The sequence below is a fragment of the Engystomops pustulosus genome, chromosome 2 (assembly GCF_040894005.1).
Source record: "Engystomops pustulosus chromosome 2, aEngPut4.maternal, whole genome shotgun sequence".
Classification (NCBI taxonomy): domain Eukaryota; kingdom Metazoa; phylum Chordata; class Amphibia; order Anura; family Leptodactylidae; genus Engystomops; species Engystomops pustulosus.
The window spans coordinates 5,667,634-5,685,479 of NC_092412.1; the positions used below are offsets into that span (position 1 = coordinate 5,667,634).

Sequence of the window (17,846 nt, forward strand, 5' to 3'; positions counted from 1 at the left end):
AAGGAGCCAAACCACAAGGCACCAGGGACAGAGAAACCAAACCACAAGGCACCAGGGACAGAGAAACCAACCCACAAGGCACCAGGGACAAAGGAGCCAAACCACAAGGCACCAGGGACAGAGAAACCAAACCACAAGGCACCAGGGACAGAGGAGCCAAACCACATGGCACCAGGGACAGAGGAGCCAAACCACAAGGCACCAGGGACATAGAAACCAAACCACAAGGCACCAGGGACATAGAAACCAAACCACAGGGCACCAGAGACAAAGGAGCCGAACCACAAGGCACCAGGGACAGAGGAGCCGAACCACAAGGCACCAGGGACAGAGGAGCCAAACCAGAAGGCACCAGGGACAGAGGAACCAAACCACAAGGCACCAGGGACAGAGAAACCAAACCCCAAGGCACCAGGGACATAGAAACCAAACCACAAGGCACCAGGGACAGAGGAGCCAAACCACAAGGCACCAGGGACAGAGGAGCCAAACCACAAGGCACCAGGGACAGAGAAACCAAACCACAAGGCACCAGGGACAGAGGAGCCAAACCACAAGGCACCAGGGACAGAGGAGCCAAACCACAAGGCACCAGGGACAGAGGAGCCAAACCACAAGGCACCAGGGACAGAGGAGCCAAACCACCAGACACCAGGGACAGAGAAACCAAACCACAAGGCACCAGGGACAGAGAAACCAAACCACAAAGCACCAGGGACAGAGGAACCAAACCACAAGGCACCAGGGACAGAGGAACCAAACCACCAGACACCATGGACAGAGGAACCAAACCACCAGACACCAGGGACAGAGGAGCCCAACCACAAGGCACCAGGGACAGAGGAGCCCAACCACAAGGCACCAGGGACAGAGGAGCCCAACCACAAGGCACCAGGGACAAAAGAGCCAAACCACAAGGCACCAGGGACAGAGAAACCAAACCACAAGGCACCAGGGACAGAGGAGCCAAACCACAAGGCACCAGGGACAGAGAAACCAAACCACAAGGCACCAGGGATAGAGAAACCAAACCACAAGGCACCAGGGACAGAGAAACCAAACCACAGGGCACCAGAGACAAAGGAGCCGAACCACAAGGCACCAGGGACAGAGGAGCCAAACCACAAGGCACCAGGGACAGAGGAGCCAAACCACAAGGCACCAGGGACAGAGGAGCCAAACCACAAGGCACCAGGGATAGAGAAACCAAACCACAAGGCACCAGGGACAGAGGAGCCAAACCACAAGGCACCAGGGACAGAGAAACCAAACCACAAGGCACCAGGGATAGAGAAACCAAACCACAAGGCACCAGGGACAGAGGAGCCAAACCACAAGGCACCAGGGACAGAGAAACCAAACCACAAGGCACCAGGGATAGAGAAACCAAACCACAAGGCACCAGGGACAGAGAAACCAAACCACAGGGCACCAGAGACAAAGGAGCCGAACCACAAGGCACCAGGGACAGAGGAGCCAAACCACAAGGCACCAGGGACAGAGGAGCCAAACCACAAGGCACCAGGGACAGAGGAGCCAAACCACAAGGCACCAGGGATAGAGAAACCAAACCACAAGGCACCAGGGACAGAGAAACCAAACCACAAGGCACCAGGGACAGAGGAGCCAAACCATAAGGCACCAGGGACAGAGAAACCAAACCACAAGGCACCAGGGACAGATAACTTACCACTGAATAGCATGTGTCACGCATCTCCTGTTGCTCGTATCTCCCAGGTCCGGGGCTCTCCTCCATTACATTGAGGCAGCGGAGGCAGGATTTGAGGTCGCTCAGTTCAATGCAGCCATAATCTGTGAGGACGACCCTGTGAGTCCATGACATTATGTGTTGTGTATTATGATGGTGTAATGTCCACCTGAGTGAAGTTGGCCCCCCCCCACCTTGTTGAAATCAAACAAAATTGCTGTCAAACGTTTGTGCTACGTTTGTGCTGGTTTCGTTTTTAAGATTTTAATGAAAGTTTCCAGAGGTCATCAGAGGTCAACCAGCCCAAATCAAACAAAACTGGGACCGAACAATTCTGCTACGTATGTGCTAGTTTGTGCTGCTCAAATTTTTGTTTGTGCTGCTTTTGTTTTGAATATATGAACAAAAAATTAAAGTTCAAAAGTTCAGCCAGCCCCCCCACATTAACCGAATCAAACAAAACTGGTGTCAAACATTAGTGCTACGTTTGTGCTGGTTTGTGCAGCAAAAATTTCCGTTTGTGCCGCTATCATTTTTAATATATTCATACTTTTTTGCAGAGGTCATCAGAGTTCATTTCTTCCAAAGTACAATGTGTTTGCTAGCTCCCCCTGGTGATCAAACCAGCGAAGTGTCACTAGGTTTGTTTTTTACCAGTTCATCCTAAACACCTCAAACAACTGAACATACCTTAAAAATTATAGCGGCACAAACAAAAATTTTTGCTGCACAAACGTAGCACTAACGTTTGACACCAGTTTTGTTTGATTCGGTTAATGTGGGGGGGCTGCTTGAACTTTTGAACTTTAATTTTTTGTTCATATATTCAAAACAAAAGCAGCACAAACAAAATATTGCGCAGCACAAACCAGCACAAACGTAGCAGAATTGTTCGGCACCAGTTTTGTTTTATTTGGGCAATGTGGGGGGGCTTGTTGACCTCTGATGACCTCTGGAAACTTTCATTAAAATCTCGAAAACGATGGAGGCACAAACAAAAATTTCTGCTGCACAAACCAGCACAAACGTAGCACAAACGTTTGACACCAATTTTGTTTCATTTGAACAAGGTGGGGGGGCCAACTTCACTCAGGTGTAATTGTCCCCCTGCATTGGATGCCCAAGCAGCCTGTATAATACCCCCATGTACACCAGATGGTAGTTCTCCAACAGCAGCAGAAGCTTTTCTTATCTGCTCTGCAATCCTCTCCTCTGCTCTCATCTGCTTTGGTCTCCTCTCCTCTGCTCCTTTCTTCTTTTCTATGCTCTTCCAGTAATAAGCCCTATCCCTCTGAGCCCTGATGTTTGGGGGGTCCAGGCCCCAGTAATAAGCCCTATCCCTCTGAGCCCGGATGTTTGGGGGGTCCAGGCCCCAGTAATAAGCCCTATCCCTCTGAGCCCGGATGTTTGGGGGGTCCAGGCCCCAGTAATAATCCCTATCCCTCTGAGCCCGGATGTTTGGGGGGTCCAGGCCCCAGTAATAATCCCTATCCCTCTGAGCCCGGATGTTTGGGGGGTCCAGGCCCCAGTAATAAGCCCTATCCCTCTGAGCCCAGATGTTTGGGGGGTCCAGGCCCCAGTAATAAGCCCTATCCCTCTGAGCCCAGATGTTTGGGGGGTCCAGGCCCCAGTAATAAGCCCTATCCCTCTGAGCCCAGATGTTTGGGGGGTCCAGGCCCCAGTAATAAGGGCTATCCCTCTGAGCCCAGATGTTTGGGGGGTCCAGGCCCCAGTAATAATCCCTATCCCTCTGAGCCCGGATGTTTGGGGGGTCCAGGCCCCAGTAATAAGCCCCATCCCTCTGAGCCCAGATGTTTGGGGGGTCCAGGCCCCAGTAATAAGCCCCATCCCTCTGAGCCCAGATGTTTGGGGGGTCCAGGCCCCAGTAATAATCCCTATGCCTCTGAGCCCTGATGGTTGGGTGGTCCAGGCCCCAGTAATAAGGGCTATCCCTCTGAGCCCTGATGGTTGGGGGGTCCAGGCCCCAGTAATAAGGGCTATCCCTCTGAGCCCGGATGTTTGGGGGGTCAAGGCCCCAGTAATAAGCCCTATCCCTCTGAGCCCGGATGTTTGGGGGTCCAGGCCCCAGTAATAATCCCTATCCCTCTGAGCCCGGATGGTTGGGGGGTCCAGGCCCCAGTAATAAGCCCTATCCCTCTGAGCCCGGATGTTTGGGGGGTCCAGGCCCCAGTAATAAGCCCTATCCCTCTGAGCCCGGATGTTTGGGGGGTCCAGGCCCCAGTAATAATCCCTATCCCTCTGAGCCCAGATGTTTGGGGGGTCCAGGCCCCAGTAATAAGCCCCATCCCTCTGAGCCCAGATGTTTGGGGGGTCCAGGCCCCAGTAATAAGCCCTATCCCTCTGAGCCCGGATGTTTGGGGGGTCCAGGCCCCGGTAATAAGCCCCATCCCTCTGAGCCCGGATGGTTGGGGGGTCCAGGCCCCGGTAATAAGCCCTATCCCTCTGAGCCCAGATGTTTGGGGGGTCCAGGCCCCAGTAATAATCCCTATCCCTCTGAGCCCTGATGGTTGGGGGGTCCAGGCCCCGGTAATAAGCCCTATCCCTCTGAGCCCGGATGTTTGGGGGGTCCAGGCCCCAGTAATAAGCCCTATCCCTCTGAGCCCAGATGTTTGGGGGGTCCAGGCCCCAGTAATAATCCCTATCCCTCTGAGCCCTGATGGTTGGGGGGTCCAGGCCCCGGTAATAAGCCCTATCCCTCTGAGCCCGGATGTTTGGGGGGTCCAGGCCCCAGTAATAAGCCCTATCCCTCTGAGCCCAGATGTTTGGGGGGTCCAGGCCCCAGTAATAATCCCTATCCCTCTGAGCCCTGATGGTTGGGGGGGTCCAGGCCCCGGTAATAAGGGCTATCCCTCTGAGCCCGGGTATTTGGGGGGTCCAGGCCCCGGTAATAAGGGCTATCCCTCTTAGCCCGGATGGTTGGGTGGTCCAGGCCCCGGTAATAAGCCCTATCCCTCTGAGCCCGGATGTTTGGGGGGTCCAGGCCCCAGTAATAATCCCTATCCCTCTGAGCCCGGATGTTTGGTGGGTCCAGGCCCCGGTAATAAGCCCTATCCCTCTGAGCCCGGATGTCTGGGGGGTCCAGGCCCCAGTAATAAGCCCTATCCCTCTGAGCCCGGATGTTTGGTGGGTCCAGGCCCCGGTAATAAGCCCTATCCCTCTGAGCCCGGATGTCTGGGGGGTCCAGGCCCCAGTAATAAGCCCTATCCCTCTGAGCCCGGATGTTTGGTGGGTCCAGGCCCCGGTAATAAGCCCTATCCCTGTGAGCCCGGATGTTTGGGGGGTCCAGGCCCCAGTAATAATCCCTATCCCTCTGAGCCCGGATGTTTGGGGGGTCCAGGCCCCAGTAATAATCCCTATCCCTCCGAGCCCGGATGTTTGGGGGGTCCAGGCCCCAGTAATAATCCCTATCCCTCTGAGCCCGGGTATTTGGGGGGTCCAGGCCCCGGAAATAAGGGCTATCCCTCTGAGCCCGGATGTTTGGGGGGTCCAGGCCCCAGTAATAAGCCCTATCCCTCTGAGCCCGGATGTTTGGGGGGTCCAGGCCCCAGTAATAATCCCTATCCCTCTGAGCCCTGATGGTTGGGGGGTCCAGGCCCCGGTAATAAGCCCCATCTCTCTGAGCCCGGATGTTTGGGGGGCCAGGCCCCAGTAATAAGCCCTATCCCTCTGAGCCTGGATGTTTGGGGGGTCCAGGCCCCGGTAATAAGCCCTATCCCTCTGAGCCCGGATGGTTGGGGGGTCCAGGCCCCAGTAATAATCCCTATCCCTCTGAGCCCGGATGTTTGGGGGGTCCAGGCCCCAGTAATAATCCCTATCCCTCTGAGCCTGGATGTTTGGGGGGCCAGGCCCCAGTAATAATCCCTATCCCTCTGAGCCTGGATGTTTGGGGGGTCCAGGCCCCAGTAATAATCCCTATCCCTCTGAGCCCGGATGTTTGGGGGGTCCAGGCCCCAGTAATAATCCCTATCCCTCTGAGCCCGGATGTTTGGGGGGTCCAGGCCCCAGTAATAAGCCCCATCCCTCTGAGCCCGGACGTTTGGGGGGTCCAGGCCCCGGTAATAAGCCCTATCCCTCTGAGCCCGGATGTTTGGGGGGTCCAGGCCCCAGTAATAAGGGCTATCCCTCTGAGCCCGGATGTTTGGGGGGTCCAGGCCCCAGTAATAAGCCCCATCCCTCTGAGCCCGGATGTTTGGGGGGTCCAGGCCCCGGTAATAAGCCCTATCCCTCTGAGCCCGGATGTTTGGGGGGTCCAGGCCCCGGTAATAAGCCCTATCCCTCTGAGCCCGGATGTTTGGGGGGTCCAGGCCCAAGTAATAAGCCCCATCTCTCTGAGTCCGGATATTTGGGGGGCCAGGCCCCAGTAATAATCCCTATCCCTCTGAGCCCGGATGGTTGGGGGGTCCAGGCCCCAGTAATAAGCCCTATCCCTCTGAGCCTGGATGGTTGGGGGGTCCAGGCCCCGGTAATAAGGGCTATCCCTCTGAGCCCGGGTATTTGGGGGGTCCAGGCCCCAGTAATAAGCCCTATCCCTCTGAGCCCGGATGTTTGGGGGGTCCAGGCCCCAGTAATAAGCCCTATCCCTCTGAGCCCGGATGTTTGGGGGGTCCAGGCCCCAGTAATAAGCCCCATCCCTCTGAGCCCGGATGTTTGGGGGGTCCAGGCCCCAGTAATAAGCCCCATCCCTCTGAGCCCGGATGTTTGGGGGGTCCAGGCCCCAGTAATAAGCCCTATCCCTCTGAGCCCGGATGTTTGGGGGGTCCAGGCCCAAGTAATAATCCCTATCCCTCTGAGCCCTGATGGTTGGGGGGTCCAGGCCTCGGTAATAAGCCCCATCTCTCTGAGTCCGGATGTTTGGGGGGCCAGGCCCCAGTAATAATCCCTATCCCTCTGAGCCCGGATGGTTGGGGGGTCCAGGCCTTGGTAATAAGCCCCATCTCTCTGAGTCCGGATGTTTGGGGGGTCCAGGCCCCAGTAATAATCCCTATCCCTCTGAGCCCGGATGGTTGGGGGGTCCAGGCCCCAGTAATAAGCCCTATCCCTCTGAGCCTGGATGTTTGGGGGGTCCAGGCCCCGGTAATAAGGGCTATCCCTCTGAGCCTGGATGGTTGGGGGGTCCAGGCCCCGGTAATAAGGGCTATCCCTCTGAGCCCGGGTATTTGGGGGGTCCAGGCTCCGGTAATAAGGGCTATCTCTCTGAGCCCGGATGGTTGGGGGGTCCAGGCCCCGGTAATAAGCCCTATCCCTCTGAGCCCGGATGTTTGGGGGGTCCAGGCCCCAGTAATAAGCCCTATCCCTCTGAGCCCGGATGTTTGGGGGTCCAGGCCCCAGTAATAATCCCTATCCCTCTGAGCCCGGATGTTTGGGGGGTCCAGGCCCTAGTAATAAGCCCTATCCCTCTGAGCCCGGATGTTTGGGGGGTCCAGGCCCTAGTAATAATCCCTATCTCTCTGAGCCCGGATGGTTGGGGGGTCCAGGCCCCAGTAATAAGCCCTATCCCTCTGAGCCTGGATGTTTGGGGGTCCAGGCCCCGGTAATAAGCCCTATCCCTCTGAGCCCGGATGTTTGGGGGGTCCAGGCCCCAGTAATAAGCCCTATCCCTCTGAGCCCAAATATTTGGGGGGTCCAGGCCCCGGTAATAATCCCTATCCCTCTGAGCCCGGATGTTTGGGGGGTCCAGGCCCTAGTAATAAGCCCTATCCCTCTGAGCCCGGATGTTTGGGGGGCCAGGCCCCAGTAATAATCCCTATCCCTCTGAGCCTGGATGTTTGGGGGGCCAGGCCCCAGTAATAATCCCTATCCCTCTGAGCCTGGATGTTTGGGGGGCCAGGCCCCAGTAATAAGCCCTATCCCTCTGAGCCCGGATGTTTGGGGGGTCCAGGCCCCAGTAATAAGCCCTATCCCTCTGAGCCCGGATGTTTGGGGGGTCCAGGCCCCAGTAATAAGCCCTATCCCTCTGAGCCTGGATGTTTGGGGGTCCAGGCCCCGGTAATAAGCCCTATCCCTCTGAGCCCAGATGGTTGGGGGGTCCAGGCCCCAGTAATAATCCCTATCCCTCTGAGCCCGGATGTTTGGGGGGTCCAGGCCCTAGTAATAAGCCCTATCCCTCTGAGCCTGGATGTTTGGGGGGCCAGGCCCCAGTAATAATCCCTATCCCTCTGAGCCCGGATGTTTGGGGGGTCCAGGCCCCAGTAATAAGCCCTATCCCTCTGAGCCCGGATGTTTGGGTGGTCCAGGCCCCAGTAATAAGCCCTATCCCTCTGAGCCCTGATGTTTGGGGGTCCAGGCCCCAGTAATAAGCCCTATCCCTCTGAGCCCTGATGGTTGGGGGGTCCAGGCCCCGGTAATAAGGGCTATCCCTCTGAGCCCGGATGGTTGGGGGGTCCAGGCCCCAGTAATAAGGGCTATCCCTCTGAGCCCGGATGTTTGGGGGGTCCAGGCCCCAGTAATAAGCCCTATCCCGCTGAGCCCGGATGTTTGGGGGGTCCAGGCCCCAGTAACAATCCCTATGCCTCTGAGCCCTGATGGTTGGGTGGTCCAAGCCCCAGTAATAAGCCCTATCCCTCTGAGCCCGGATGTTTGGGGGGCCAGGCCCCAGTAATAATCCCTATCCCTCTGCGCCTGGATGTTTGGGGGGCCAGGCCCCAGTAATAATCCCTATCCCTCTGAGCCTGGATGTTTGGGGGGCCAGGCCCCAGTAATAAGCCCTATCCCTCTGAGCCCGGATGTTTGGGGGGTCCAGGCCCCAGTAATAAGCCCTATCCCTCTGAGCCCGGATGTTTGGGGGGTCCAGGCCCCAGTAATAAGCCCTATCCCTCTGAGCCTGGATGTTTGGGGGTCCAGGCCCCGGTAATAAGCCCTATCCCTCTGAGCCCAGATGGTTGGGGGGTCCAGGCCCCAGTAATAATCCCTATCCCTCTGAGCCCGGATGTTTGGGGGGTCCAGGCCCTAGTAATAAGCCCTATCCCTCTGAGCCTGGATGTTTGGGGGGCCAGGCCCCAGTAATAATCCCTATCCCTCTGAGCCCGGATGTTTGGGGGGTCCAGGCCCCAGTAATAAGCCCTATCCCTCTGAGCCCGGATGTTTGGGTGGTCCAGGCCCCAGTAATAAGCCCTATCCCTCTGAGCCCTGATGTTTGGGGGTCCAGGCCCCAGTAATAAGCCCTATCCCTCTGAGCCCTGATGGTTGGGGGGTCCAGGCCCCGGTAATAAGGGCTATCCCTCTGAGCCCGGATGGTTGGGGGGTCCAGGCCCCAGTAATAAGGGCTATCCCGCTGAGCCCGGATGTTTGGGGGGTCCAGGCCCCAGTAACAATCCCTATGCCTCTGAGCCCTGATGGTTGGGTGGTCCAAGCCCCAGTAATAAGGGCTATCCCTCTGAGCCCGGATGTTTGGGGGGTCCAGGCCCCAGTAACAATCCCTATGCCTCTGAGCCCTGATGGTTGAGGGGTCCAGGCCCCAGTAATAAGCCCTATCCCTCTGAGCCCGGATGTTTGGGGGTCCAGGCCCCAGTAATAATCCCTATCCCTCTGAGCCCTGATGGTTGGGTGGTCCAGGCCCCAGTAATAAGCCCTATCCCTCTGAGCCCGGATGTTTGGGGGGTCCAGGCCCCAGTAATAAGCCCTATCCCTCTGAGCCCAGATGTTTGGGGGGTCCAGGCCCCAGTAATAAGCCCCATCCCTCTGAGCCCTGATGGTTGGGTGGTCCAGGCCCCAGTAATAAGCCCTATCCCTCTGAGCCCGGATGTTTGGGGGGTCCAGGCCCCAGTAATAATCCCTATCCCTCTGAGCCCTGATGGTTGGGGGGTCCAGGCCCCAGTAATAATCCCTATCCCTCTGAGCCCAAATATTTGGGGGGTCCAGGCCCCGGTAATAAGCCCTATCCCTGTGAGCCCAAATATTTGGGGGGTCCAGGCCCCAGTAATAAGCCCTATCCCTCTGAGCCTGGATGTTTTGGGGGTCCAGGCCCCAGTAATAATCCCTATCCCTCTGAGCCCGGATGTTTGGGGGGTCCAGGCCCCAGTAATAAGCCCTATCCCTCTGAGCCCGGATGTTTGGGGGGTCCAGGCCCCAGTAATAAGCCCTATCCCTCTGAGCCCGGATGTTTGGGGGGTCCAGGCCCCAGTAATAAGCCCTATCCCTCTGAGCCCGGATGTTTGGGGGGTCCAGGCCCCAGTAATAAGCCCTATCCCTCTGAGCCCTGATGTTTGGGGGGTCCAGGCCCCAGTAATAAGCCCTATCCCTCTGAGCCCTGATGTTTGGGGGGTCCAGGCCCCAGTAATAAGCCCTATCCCTCTGAGCCCGGATGTTTGGGGGGTCCAGGCCCCAGTAATAAGCCCTATCCCTCTGAGCCCGGATGTTTGGGGGGTCCAGGCCCCAGTAATAAGCCCCATCCCTCTGAGCCCAGATGTTTGGGGGGTCCAGGCCCCAGTAATAAGCCCTATCCCTCTGAGCCTGGATGTTTGGGGGGTCCAGGCCCCAGTAATAATCCCTATCCCTCTGAGCCCGGATGTTTGGGGGGTCCAGGCCCCAGTAATAAGCCCTATCCCTCTGAGCCCGGATGTTTGGGGGGTCCAGGCCCCAGTAATAAGCCCTATCCCTCTGAGCCCAGATGTTTGGGGGGCCAGGCCCCAGTAATAAGCCCCATCCCTCTGAGCCCGGATGTTTGGGGGGTCCAGGCCCCAGTAATAAGCCCTATCCCTCTGAGCCCGGATGTTTGGGGGGTCCAGGCCCCAGTAATAAGCCCTATCCCTCTGAGCCCTGATGTTTGGGGGGTCCAGGCCCCAGTAATAAGCCCTATCCCTCTGAGCCCTGATGTTTGGGGGGTCCAGGCCCCAGTAATAAGCCCTATCCCTCTGAGCCCGGATGTTTGGGGGGTCCAGGCCCCAGTAATAAGCCCTATCCCTCTGAGCCCGGATGTTTGGGGGGTCCAGGCCCCAGTAATAAGCCCCATCCCTCTGAGCCCAGATGTTTGGGGGGTCCAGGCCCCAGTAATAATCCCTATCCCTCTGAGCCCTGATGGTTGGGTGGTCCAGGCCCCGGTAATAAGGGCTATCCCTCTGAGCCCGGATGGTTGGGGGGTCCAGGCCCCAGTAATAAGGGCTATCCCTCTGAGCCCGGATGTTTGGGGGGTCCAGGCCCCAGTAATAAGCCCTATCCCTCTGAGCCCGGATGTTTGGGGGGTCCAGGCCCCAGTAATAATCCCTATCCCTCTGAGCCCGGATGTTTGGGGGGTCCAGGCCCCAGTAATAAGCCCTATCCCTCTGAGCCCAAATATTTGGGGGGTCCAGGCCCCGGTAATAAGCCCCATCTCTCTGAGACCAGATGGTTGGGGGGTCCAGGCCTTTGTAATAAGGACTTTGTGTATATACAGGAAGGTCTTGTGAGCCGTTTTATGCAGATCGACTGCGTGTGGAAATATTACAACCTCTCAACCCACAGCGAGCGACCTCCGTCTTACGGTAAGTATCATGGTGGGTACATGGGGTCAAAGGTCAAGTTGTGCCCCCTGTACGCTCATCCCTATCCCCCCTACAGCCCTGATAAAGATGGGGGACCTGTTCTACTCCTCACATGTCCGGAGGAAGAGGAATGTGCATGCGGCAGTGGAGATGTACACAGCAGCAGCTCTGCAGCGAGATCCACAGGTACCACGTGGGGGGCCACTACTCTACTCTTTGATAGTCTATCCCTTTAGTTGTGAGTAAATTCACTGCAATTTTTGGGGTGAATGGCCATAGACATACAATGTAATGAGTCCAGATATAGCAGAGCTGAGGTTGTGGGGGTGAATCTGTGATACTGATGGGTGTCATGTGCTGCTTTTAGGGTCTCTATAATTTGGGGATCCTAGTAGAAGAAGGCGTCTCGCTCCCCAGATCTACTCTCCGACAACTAGGATTCAACAGCTCAATGTCCGTCAGTAACTTCACCATCGTCATGGAGCTGTACAGGAGGTAAGTTGTGATGAGAAGGTCCAGTCCATGCTTTACCCTGCAGCTCTGCTCCACTCCTACCCTGCAGCTCTGCTCCGCTCCTACACTGCAGCTCTGCTCCACTCCTACACTGCAACTCTGCTCCACTCATACCCTGCAGCTCTGGTCCACTCATACTCTGCAGCTCTGCCCCACTCATGCACTGCAGCTCTGCTCCACTCCTACCCTGCAGCACTGCTCCACTCATACCCTGCAGCTCTGCTCCACTCCTACCCTGCAGCTCTGCTCCACTCCTACCCTGCAACTCTGCTCCACTCATACCCTGCAGCTCTGCTCCACTCATGCACTGCAGCTCTGCTCCACTCATACCCTGCAGCACTGCTCCACTCATACCCTGCAGCTCTGCTCCGCTCATACCCTGCAGCTCTGCTCCGCTCATACCCTGCAGCTCTGCTCCACTCATACCCTGCAGCTCTGCTCCACTCATACCCTGCAGCTCTGTTCCACTATTTTAGAATCATTGAGTTGTCCATGCGAGTTATGAATCCAGTTCATGGCTCCGGTGGCGACACAATGGGGCAGATTTACTTACCCGGTCCTGTCGCGATCCAGCGGCGCGTTCGAGGATTCGGGTCTTCCATCGATTCACTAAGGTAGTGTGCCCGATGTCCACCAGCTGTCGCTGCTGCGCTGAAATCCGCCGGAGTTCACCTTCCTATCCTGGGTAAGCGCGTGTCAAGCGTCACTTTTTTTTAAATACAGCGTTTTTTCCAAATCCGTCAGGTTTTCCGATGGCCACGCCCCCCGATTTCTGTCGCATGCATATCGGCGCCGATGCGCTACAATTCGATCGCATGTGCCAAAAACCCAGGGCAATTCAGGGAAAAAGGGCACAAATCGGTAATATTCAGGAGACCCGGCGGAAAATAGCATTTGGGGCCTTAGTAAATGACCCCCTATGTCTCCCTCATGCTTTACACTGCCGCTCGGCTTGTTCAGGTTGGCTCCTGTGTATCAGCACAAGCTCAACACAAAGTCATTGCCTGGAGAGATGATTAACCATTCCATAGAGGGGAGGAGCTTGTATATTAGGGAGGGGTCCGTATAGGATCCATTAGGTTGAGTATCTGGCAGGGTCAGTTCTGCAGAGCATTGCACCATGTGTATTATTCATTATTCAGGGATTTTTCTTCTGCAGATGTCGCGATCATGAGCAGGAGGAGTCGTATGTTCCCTGCAGCCTGGCGCTGCTCAATGCTCATCTCCAGTACATATGGACCTTCCATGGCTCCATCCTCAAGGTAATGCGTCCTCAATTACCGGGGTAGGATGAATATAGTGTCCAGCGGTGGATGGATATAGTCTCTGGTGTCCAGTGGTGGATGGATATAGTGTCTGGTGTCCAGTGGTGGATGGATATAGTGTCTGGTGTCCAGTGGTGGATGGATATAGTTTCTGGTGCCCAGTGGTGGATAGATATAGTGCCTGGTGTCCAGTGGTGGATGGATCTAGTGTCTGGTGTCCAGTGGTGGATGGATATAGTGTCTGGTGTCCAGTGGTGGATGGATATAGTGTCTGCTGCCCAGTGGTGGATGGATACAGTTTCCGGTGCCCAGTGGTGGATGTATATAGTGCCTGGTGTCCAGTGGTGGATGGATATAGTGTCTGGTGCCCAGTGGTGGATGGATACAGTCTCCTGTGTCCAGTGATGGATGGATATAGTGTCTGGTGTCCAGTGATGGATGGATATAGTGTCTGGTGTCCAGTGGTGGATGGATATAGTCTCTGGTGTCCAGTGGTAGATGGATATAGTGTCTGGAGTCCAATGGTGGATGGATATAGTTTCTGGTGCCCAGTGGTGGATGTATATAGTGCCTGGTGTCCAGTGGTGGATGGATATAGTGTCTGGTGCCCAGTGGTGGATGGAAAATAGTGTCTGGTGCCCAGTGGTGGAGGGATATAGTTTCTGGTGCCCAGTGGTGGATGTATATAGTGTCTGGTGTCCCATGGTGGATGGATATAGTGTCTGGTGTCCAGTGGTGGATGGATATAGTGTCTGGTGTCCAGTGGTGGATGGATATAGTGTCTGGTGTCCAGTGGTGGATGGATATAGTGTCTGGTGTCCAGTGGTGGATGGATATAGTGTCTGGTGCCCATTGGTGGATGTATATAGTGTCTGGTGTCCAGTGATGGATGGATATAGTGTCTGGTGCCCAGTGGTGGATGGATATAGTTTCTGGTGCCCGGTGGTGGATGTATATAGTGTCTGGTGTCCAGTGGTGGATGGATATAGTGTCTGGTGTCCAGTGGTGGATGGATATAGTGTCTGGTGCCCAGTGGTGGATGGATACAGTCTCCGGTGTCCAGTGATGGATGGATATAGTGTCTCATGTCCAGTGGTGGATGGATTTAGTGTCTGGTGTCCAGCGGTAGATGGATATAGTCTCTGGTATTCAGTAGTGGATGGATATAGTGTCTGGTGTCCAGCGGTGGATGGATATAGTCTCTGGTATCCAGTGGTGGATGGATATAGTGTCTGGTATCCAGTGGTGGATGGATCTAGTTTCTGGTGTCCAGTGGTGGATGGATATAGTCTTTGATGTCCAGTGGTGGATGGATATAGTCTCTGGTGTCCAGTGGTGGATGGATATAGTCTCTGGTATTCAGTAGTGGATGGATATAGTCTCTGATGTCCAGTGGTGGATGAATATAGTGTCTGGTGTCCAGTGGTGGATGGATCTATTGTCTGGTGTCAAGTGGTGGATGGATATAGTGTCTGGTGTACAGTGGTGGATGAATATAGTCTCTGATGTCCAGTGGTGGATGGATATAGTCTCTGGTGTCCAGTGGGTAGATGGATATAGTGTCTGGTGTCCAGTGGTGGATGGATATAGTGTCTGATGTCCAGTGGTAGATGAATATAGTGTCCAGTGGTGGATGGATATAGTGTCTGGTGTCCAGTGGTGGATGAATATCGTGTCTGGTGTCCAGTGGTGGATGGATATAGTGTCTGGTGTCCAGTGGTGGATGGATATAGTGTCTGGTGTCCAGTGGTGGATGGATTTAGTGTCTGGTGTCCAGTGGTGGATGGATATAGTCTCTGGTGTCCAGTGGTGGATGGATATAGTGTCTGATGTCCAGTGGTGGATGGATATAGTCTCTGATGTCCAGTGGTGGATTGATATAGTGTTTGGTGTCCAGTGGTGGATGGATATAGTGTCTGGTGTCCAGTGGTGGATGAATATAGTCTCTGATGTCCAGTGGTGGATGGATCTAGTGTCTGGTGTCCAGTGGTGAATGGATATAGTCTCTGGTATTCAGTAGTGGATGGATATAATGTCTGGTGTCCAGTGGTGGATGGATATAGTGTCTGGTATTCAGTAGTGGATGGATATAATGTCTGGTGTCCAGTGGTGGATGGATATAGTCTCTGATGTCCAGTGGTGGATGGATATAGTCTTTGATGTCCAGTGGTGGATGGATATAGTCTCTGATGTCCAGTGGTGGATGGATATAGTCTTTGATGTCCAGTGGTGGATGGATATAGTCTCTGGTGTCCAGTGGTGGATGGATATAGTCTCTGGTGTCCAGTGGTGGATGGATATAGTCTCTGATGTCCAGTGGTGGATGGATATCGTCTCTGGTGTCCAGTGGTGGATGGATATAGTGTCTGGTGTCCAGTGGTGGATCGATATAGTGTCTGATGTCCAGTGGTAGATGAATATAGTGTCCAGTGGTGGATGGATATAGTGTCTGGTGTCCAGTGGTGGATGTATATCGTGTCTGGTGTCCAGTGGTGGATGGATATAGTGTCTGGTGTCCAGTGGTGGATGGATATAGGGTCTGGTGTCCAGTGGTGGATGGATATAGTCTCTGGTGTCCAGTGTTGGATGGATATAGTCTCTGGGGTCCAGTGGTGGATGGATATAGTGTCTGGTGTCCAGTGGTGGATGGATACAGTCTCCTGTGTCCAGTGATGGATGGATATAGTGTCTGGTGTCCAGTGGTTGATGGATATAGTGTCTGGTGTCCAGTGGTGGATGGATTTAGTGTCTGGTGTCCAGTGGTGGATGAATATAGTCTCTGATGTCCAGTGGTGGATGGATATAGTGTCTGATGTCCAGTGGTGGATAAATATAGTGTCTGATGTCCAGTGGTGGATGGATATAGTGTCTGGTGTCCAGTGGTGGATGGATATAGTGTCTGGTGTCCAGTGGTGGATGGATATAGTGTCTGGTGTCCAGTGGTGGATGGATATAGTGTCCGGTGTTCAGTAATGGATGGATATAGTGTCTGGTGTCCAGTGGTGGATGGATATAGTGTCTGGTGTCCAGTGGTGGATGAATATAGTCTCTGATGTCCAGTGGTGGATGGATATAGTGTCTGATGTCCAGTGGTGGATGGATATAGTGTCTGGTGTCCAGTGGTGGATGAATATAGTCTCTGATGTCCAGTGGTGGATGGATCTAGTGTCTGGTGTCCAGTGGTGGATGGATATAGTCTTTGATGTCCAGTGGTGGATGGATATAGTCTTAGATGTCCAGTGGTGGATGGATATAGTCTCTGGTGTCCAATGGTGGATGGATATAGTGTCTGGTGTCCAGTGGTGGATTGATATAGTGTCTGGTGTCCAGTGGTGGATGGATATAGTCTCTGATGTCCAGTGGTGGATGGCTATAGTGTCTGGTGTACAGTGGTGGATGGATATAGTCCCTGATGTCCAGTGGTGGATGGATATAGTGTCTGGTGTCCAGTGGTGGATGGATATAGTCTCTGATGTCCAGTGGTGGATGGATATAGTGTCTGGCGTCCAGTGGTGGATGGCTATAGTGTCTGGCGTCCAGTGGTGGATGGCTATAGTGTCTGGTGTCCAGTGGTGGATGGCTATAGTGTCTGGTGTCCAGTGGTAGATGGATATAGTGTCTGGCGTCCAGGGGTGGATGGATATAGTGTCTGGCATCCAGGGGTGGATGGATATAGTGTCTGGCATCCACTGGTGGATGGCTATAGTGTCTGGCGTCCAGTGGTGGATGGCTATAGTGTCTGGTGTCCAGTGGTGGATGGCTATAGTGTCTGGTGTCCAGTGGTAGATGGATATAGTGTCTGGCATCCAGGGGTGGATGGATATAGTGTCTGGCATCCAGGGGTGGATGGATATAGTGTCTGGCGTCCACTGGTGGATGGATATAGTGTCTGGTGTCCAGCAATGGATGGATATAGTGTCTGGCGTCCAGCGGTGGATGGATATAGTGTCTGGTGTCCAGTGGTGGATGGATATAGTGTCCGGTGTCCAGTGGTGGATGAATATAGTCTCTGATGTCCTGTGGTGGATGGATATAGTGTCTGATGTCCAGTGGTGGATGGATATAGTGTCTGATGTCCAGTGGTGGATGGATATAGTGTCTGGTGTCCAGTGGTGGATGAATATAGTCTCTGATGTCCAGTGGTGGATGGATCTAGTGTCTGGTGTCCAGTGGTGGATGGATATAGTCTTTGATGTCCAGTGGTGGATGGATATAGTCTTTGATGTCCAGTGGTGGATGGATATAGTCTCTGGTGTCCAGCAATGGATGGATATAGTGTCTGTTGTCCAATGGTGGATGGATATAGTGTCTGGTGTCCAGTGGTGGATTGATATAGTGTCTGGTGTCCAGTGGTGGATGGATATAGTCTCTGATGTCCAGTGGTGGATGGCTATAGTGTCTGGTGTACAGTGGTGGATGGATATAGTCTCTGATGTCCAGTGGTGGATGGATATAGTGTCTGGTGTCCAATGGTGGATGGATATAGTCTCTGATGTCCAGTGGTGGATGGATATAGTGTCTAGCGTCCAGTGATGGATGGCTATAGTGTCTGGCGTCCAGTGGTGGATGGCTATAGTGTCTGGTGTCCAGTGGTGGATGGCTATAGTGTCTGGCGTCCAGGGGTGGATGGATATAGTGTCTGGCGTCCAGTGGTGGATGGATATAGTGTCTGGTGTCCAGCAATGGATGGATATAGTGTCTGGTGTCCAGCGGTGGATGGATATAGTGTCTGGTGTCCAGTGGTGGATGGATATAGTGTCTGGTGTCCATTGGTGGATGGATATAGTGTCTGGTGTCCAGTGGTGGATGGATATAGTGTCTGGTGTCCAGTGGTGGATGGATATAGTCTCTGGTGTCCAGTGGGTAGATGGTTCCAGTCTCTGG

The 17,846-nt window shown here is 54.5% G+C and overlaps 1 protein-coding gene across 1 annotated transcript in view; it reads left to right on the plus strand.

The window, feature by feature from the left end:
* The window catches only part of LOC140117155 (protein sel-1 homolog 3-like), a 42,496-nt gene that overhangs the window by 23,866 nt on the left and 784 nt on the right, over positions 1 to 17,846 (plus strand). Inside the window, exons 18-22 of the mRNA XM_072133624.1 lie at positions 1,738 to 1,828; positions 11,097 to 11,184; positions 11,261 to 11,370; positions 11,552 to 11,679; positions 12,857 to 12,959. Coding sequence (XP_071989725.1) covers positions 1,738 to 1,828; positions 11,097 to 11,184; positions 11,261 to 11,370; positions 11,552 to 11,679; positions 12,857 to 12,959 — 520 coding nt within the window. The remainder of the gene's footprint in view (positions 1 to 1,737; positions 1,829 to 11,096; positions 11,185 to 11,260; positions 11,371 to 11,551; positions 11,680 to 12,856; positions 12,960 to 17,846) is intronic.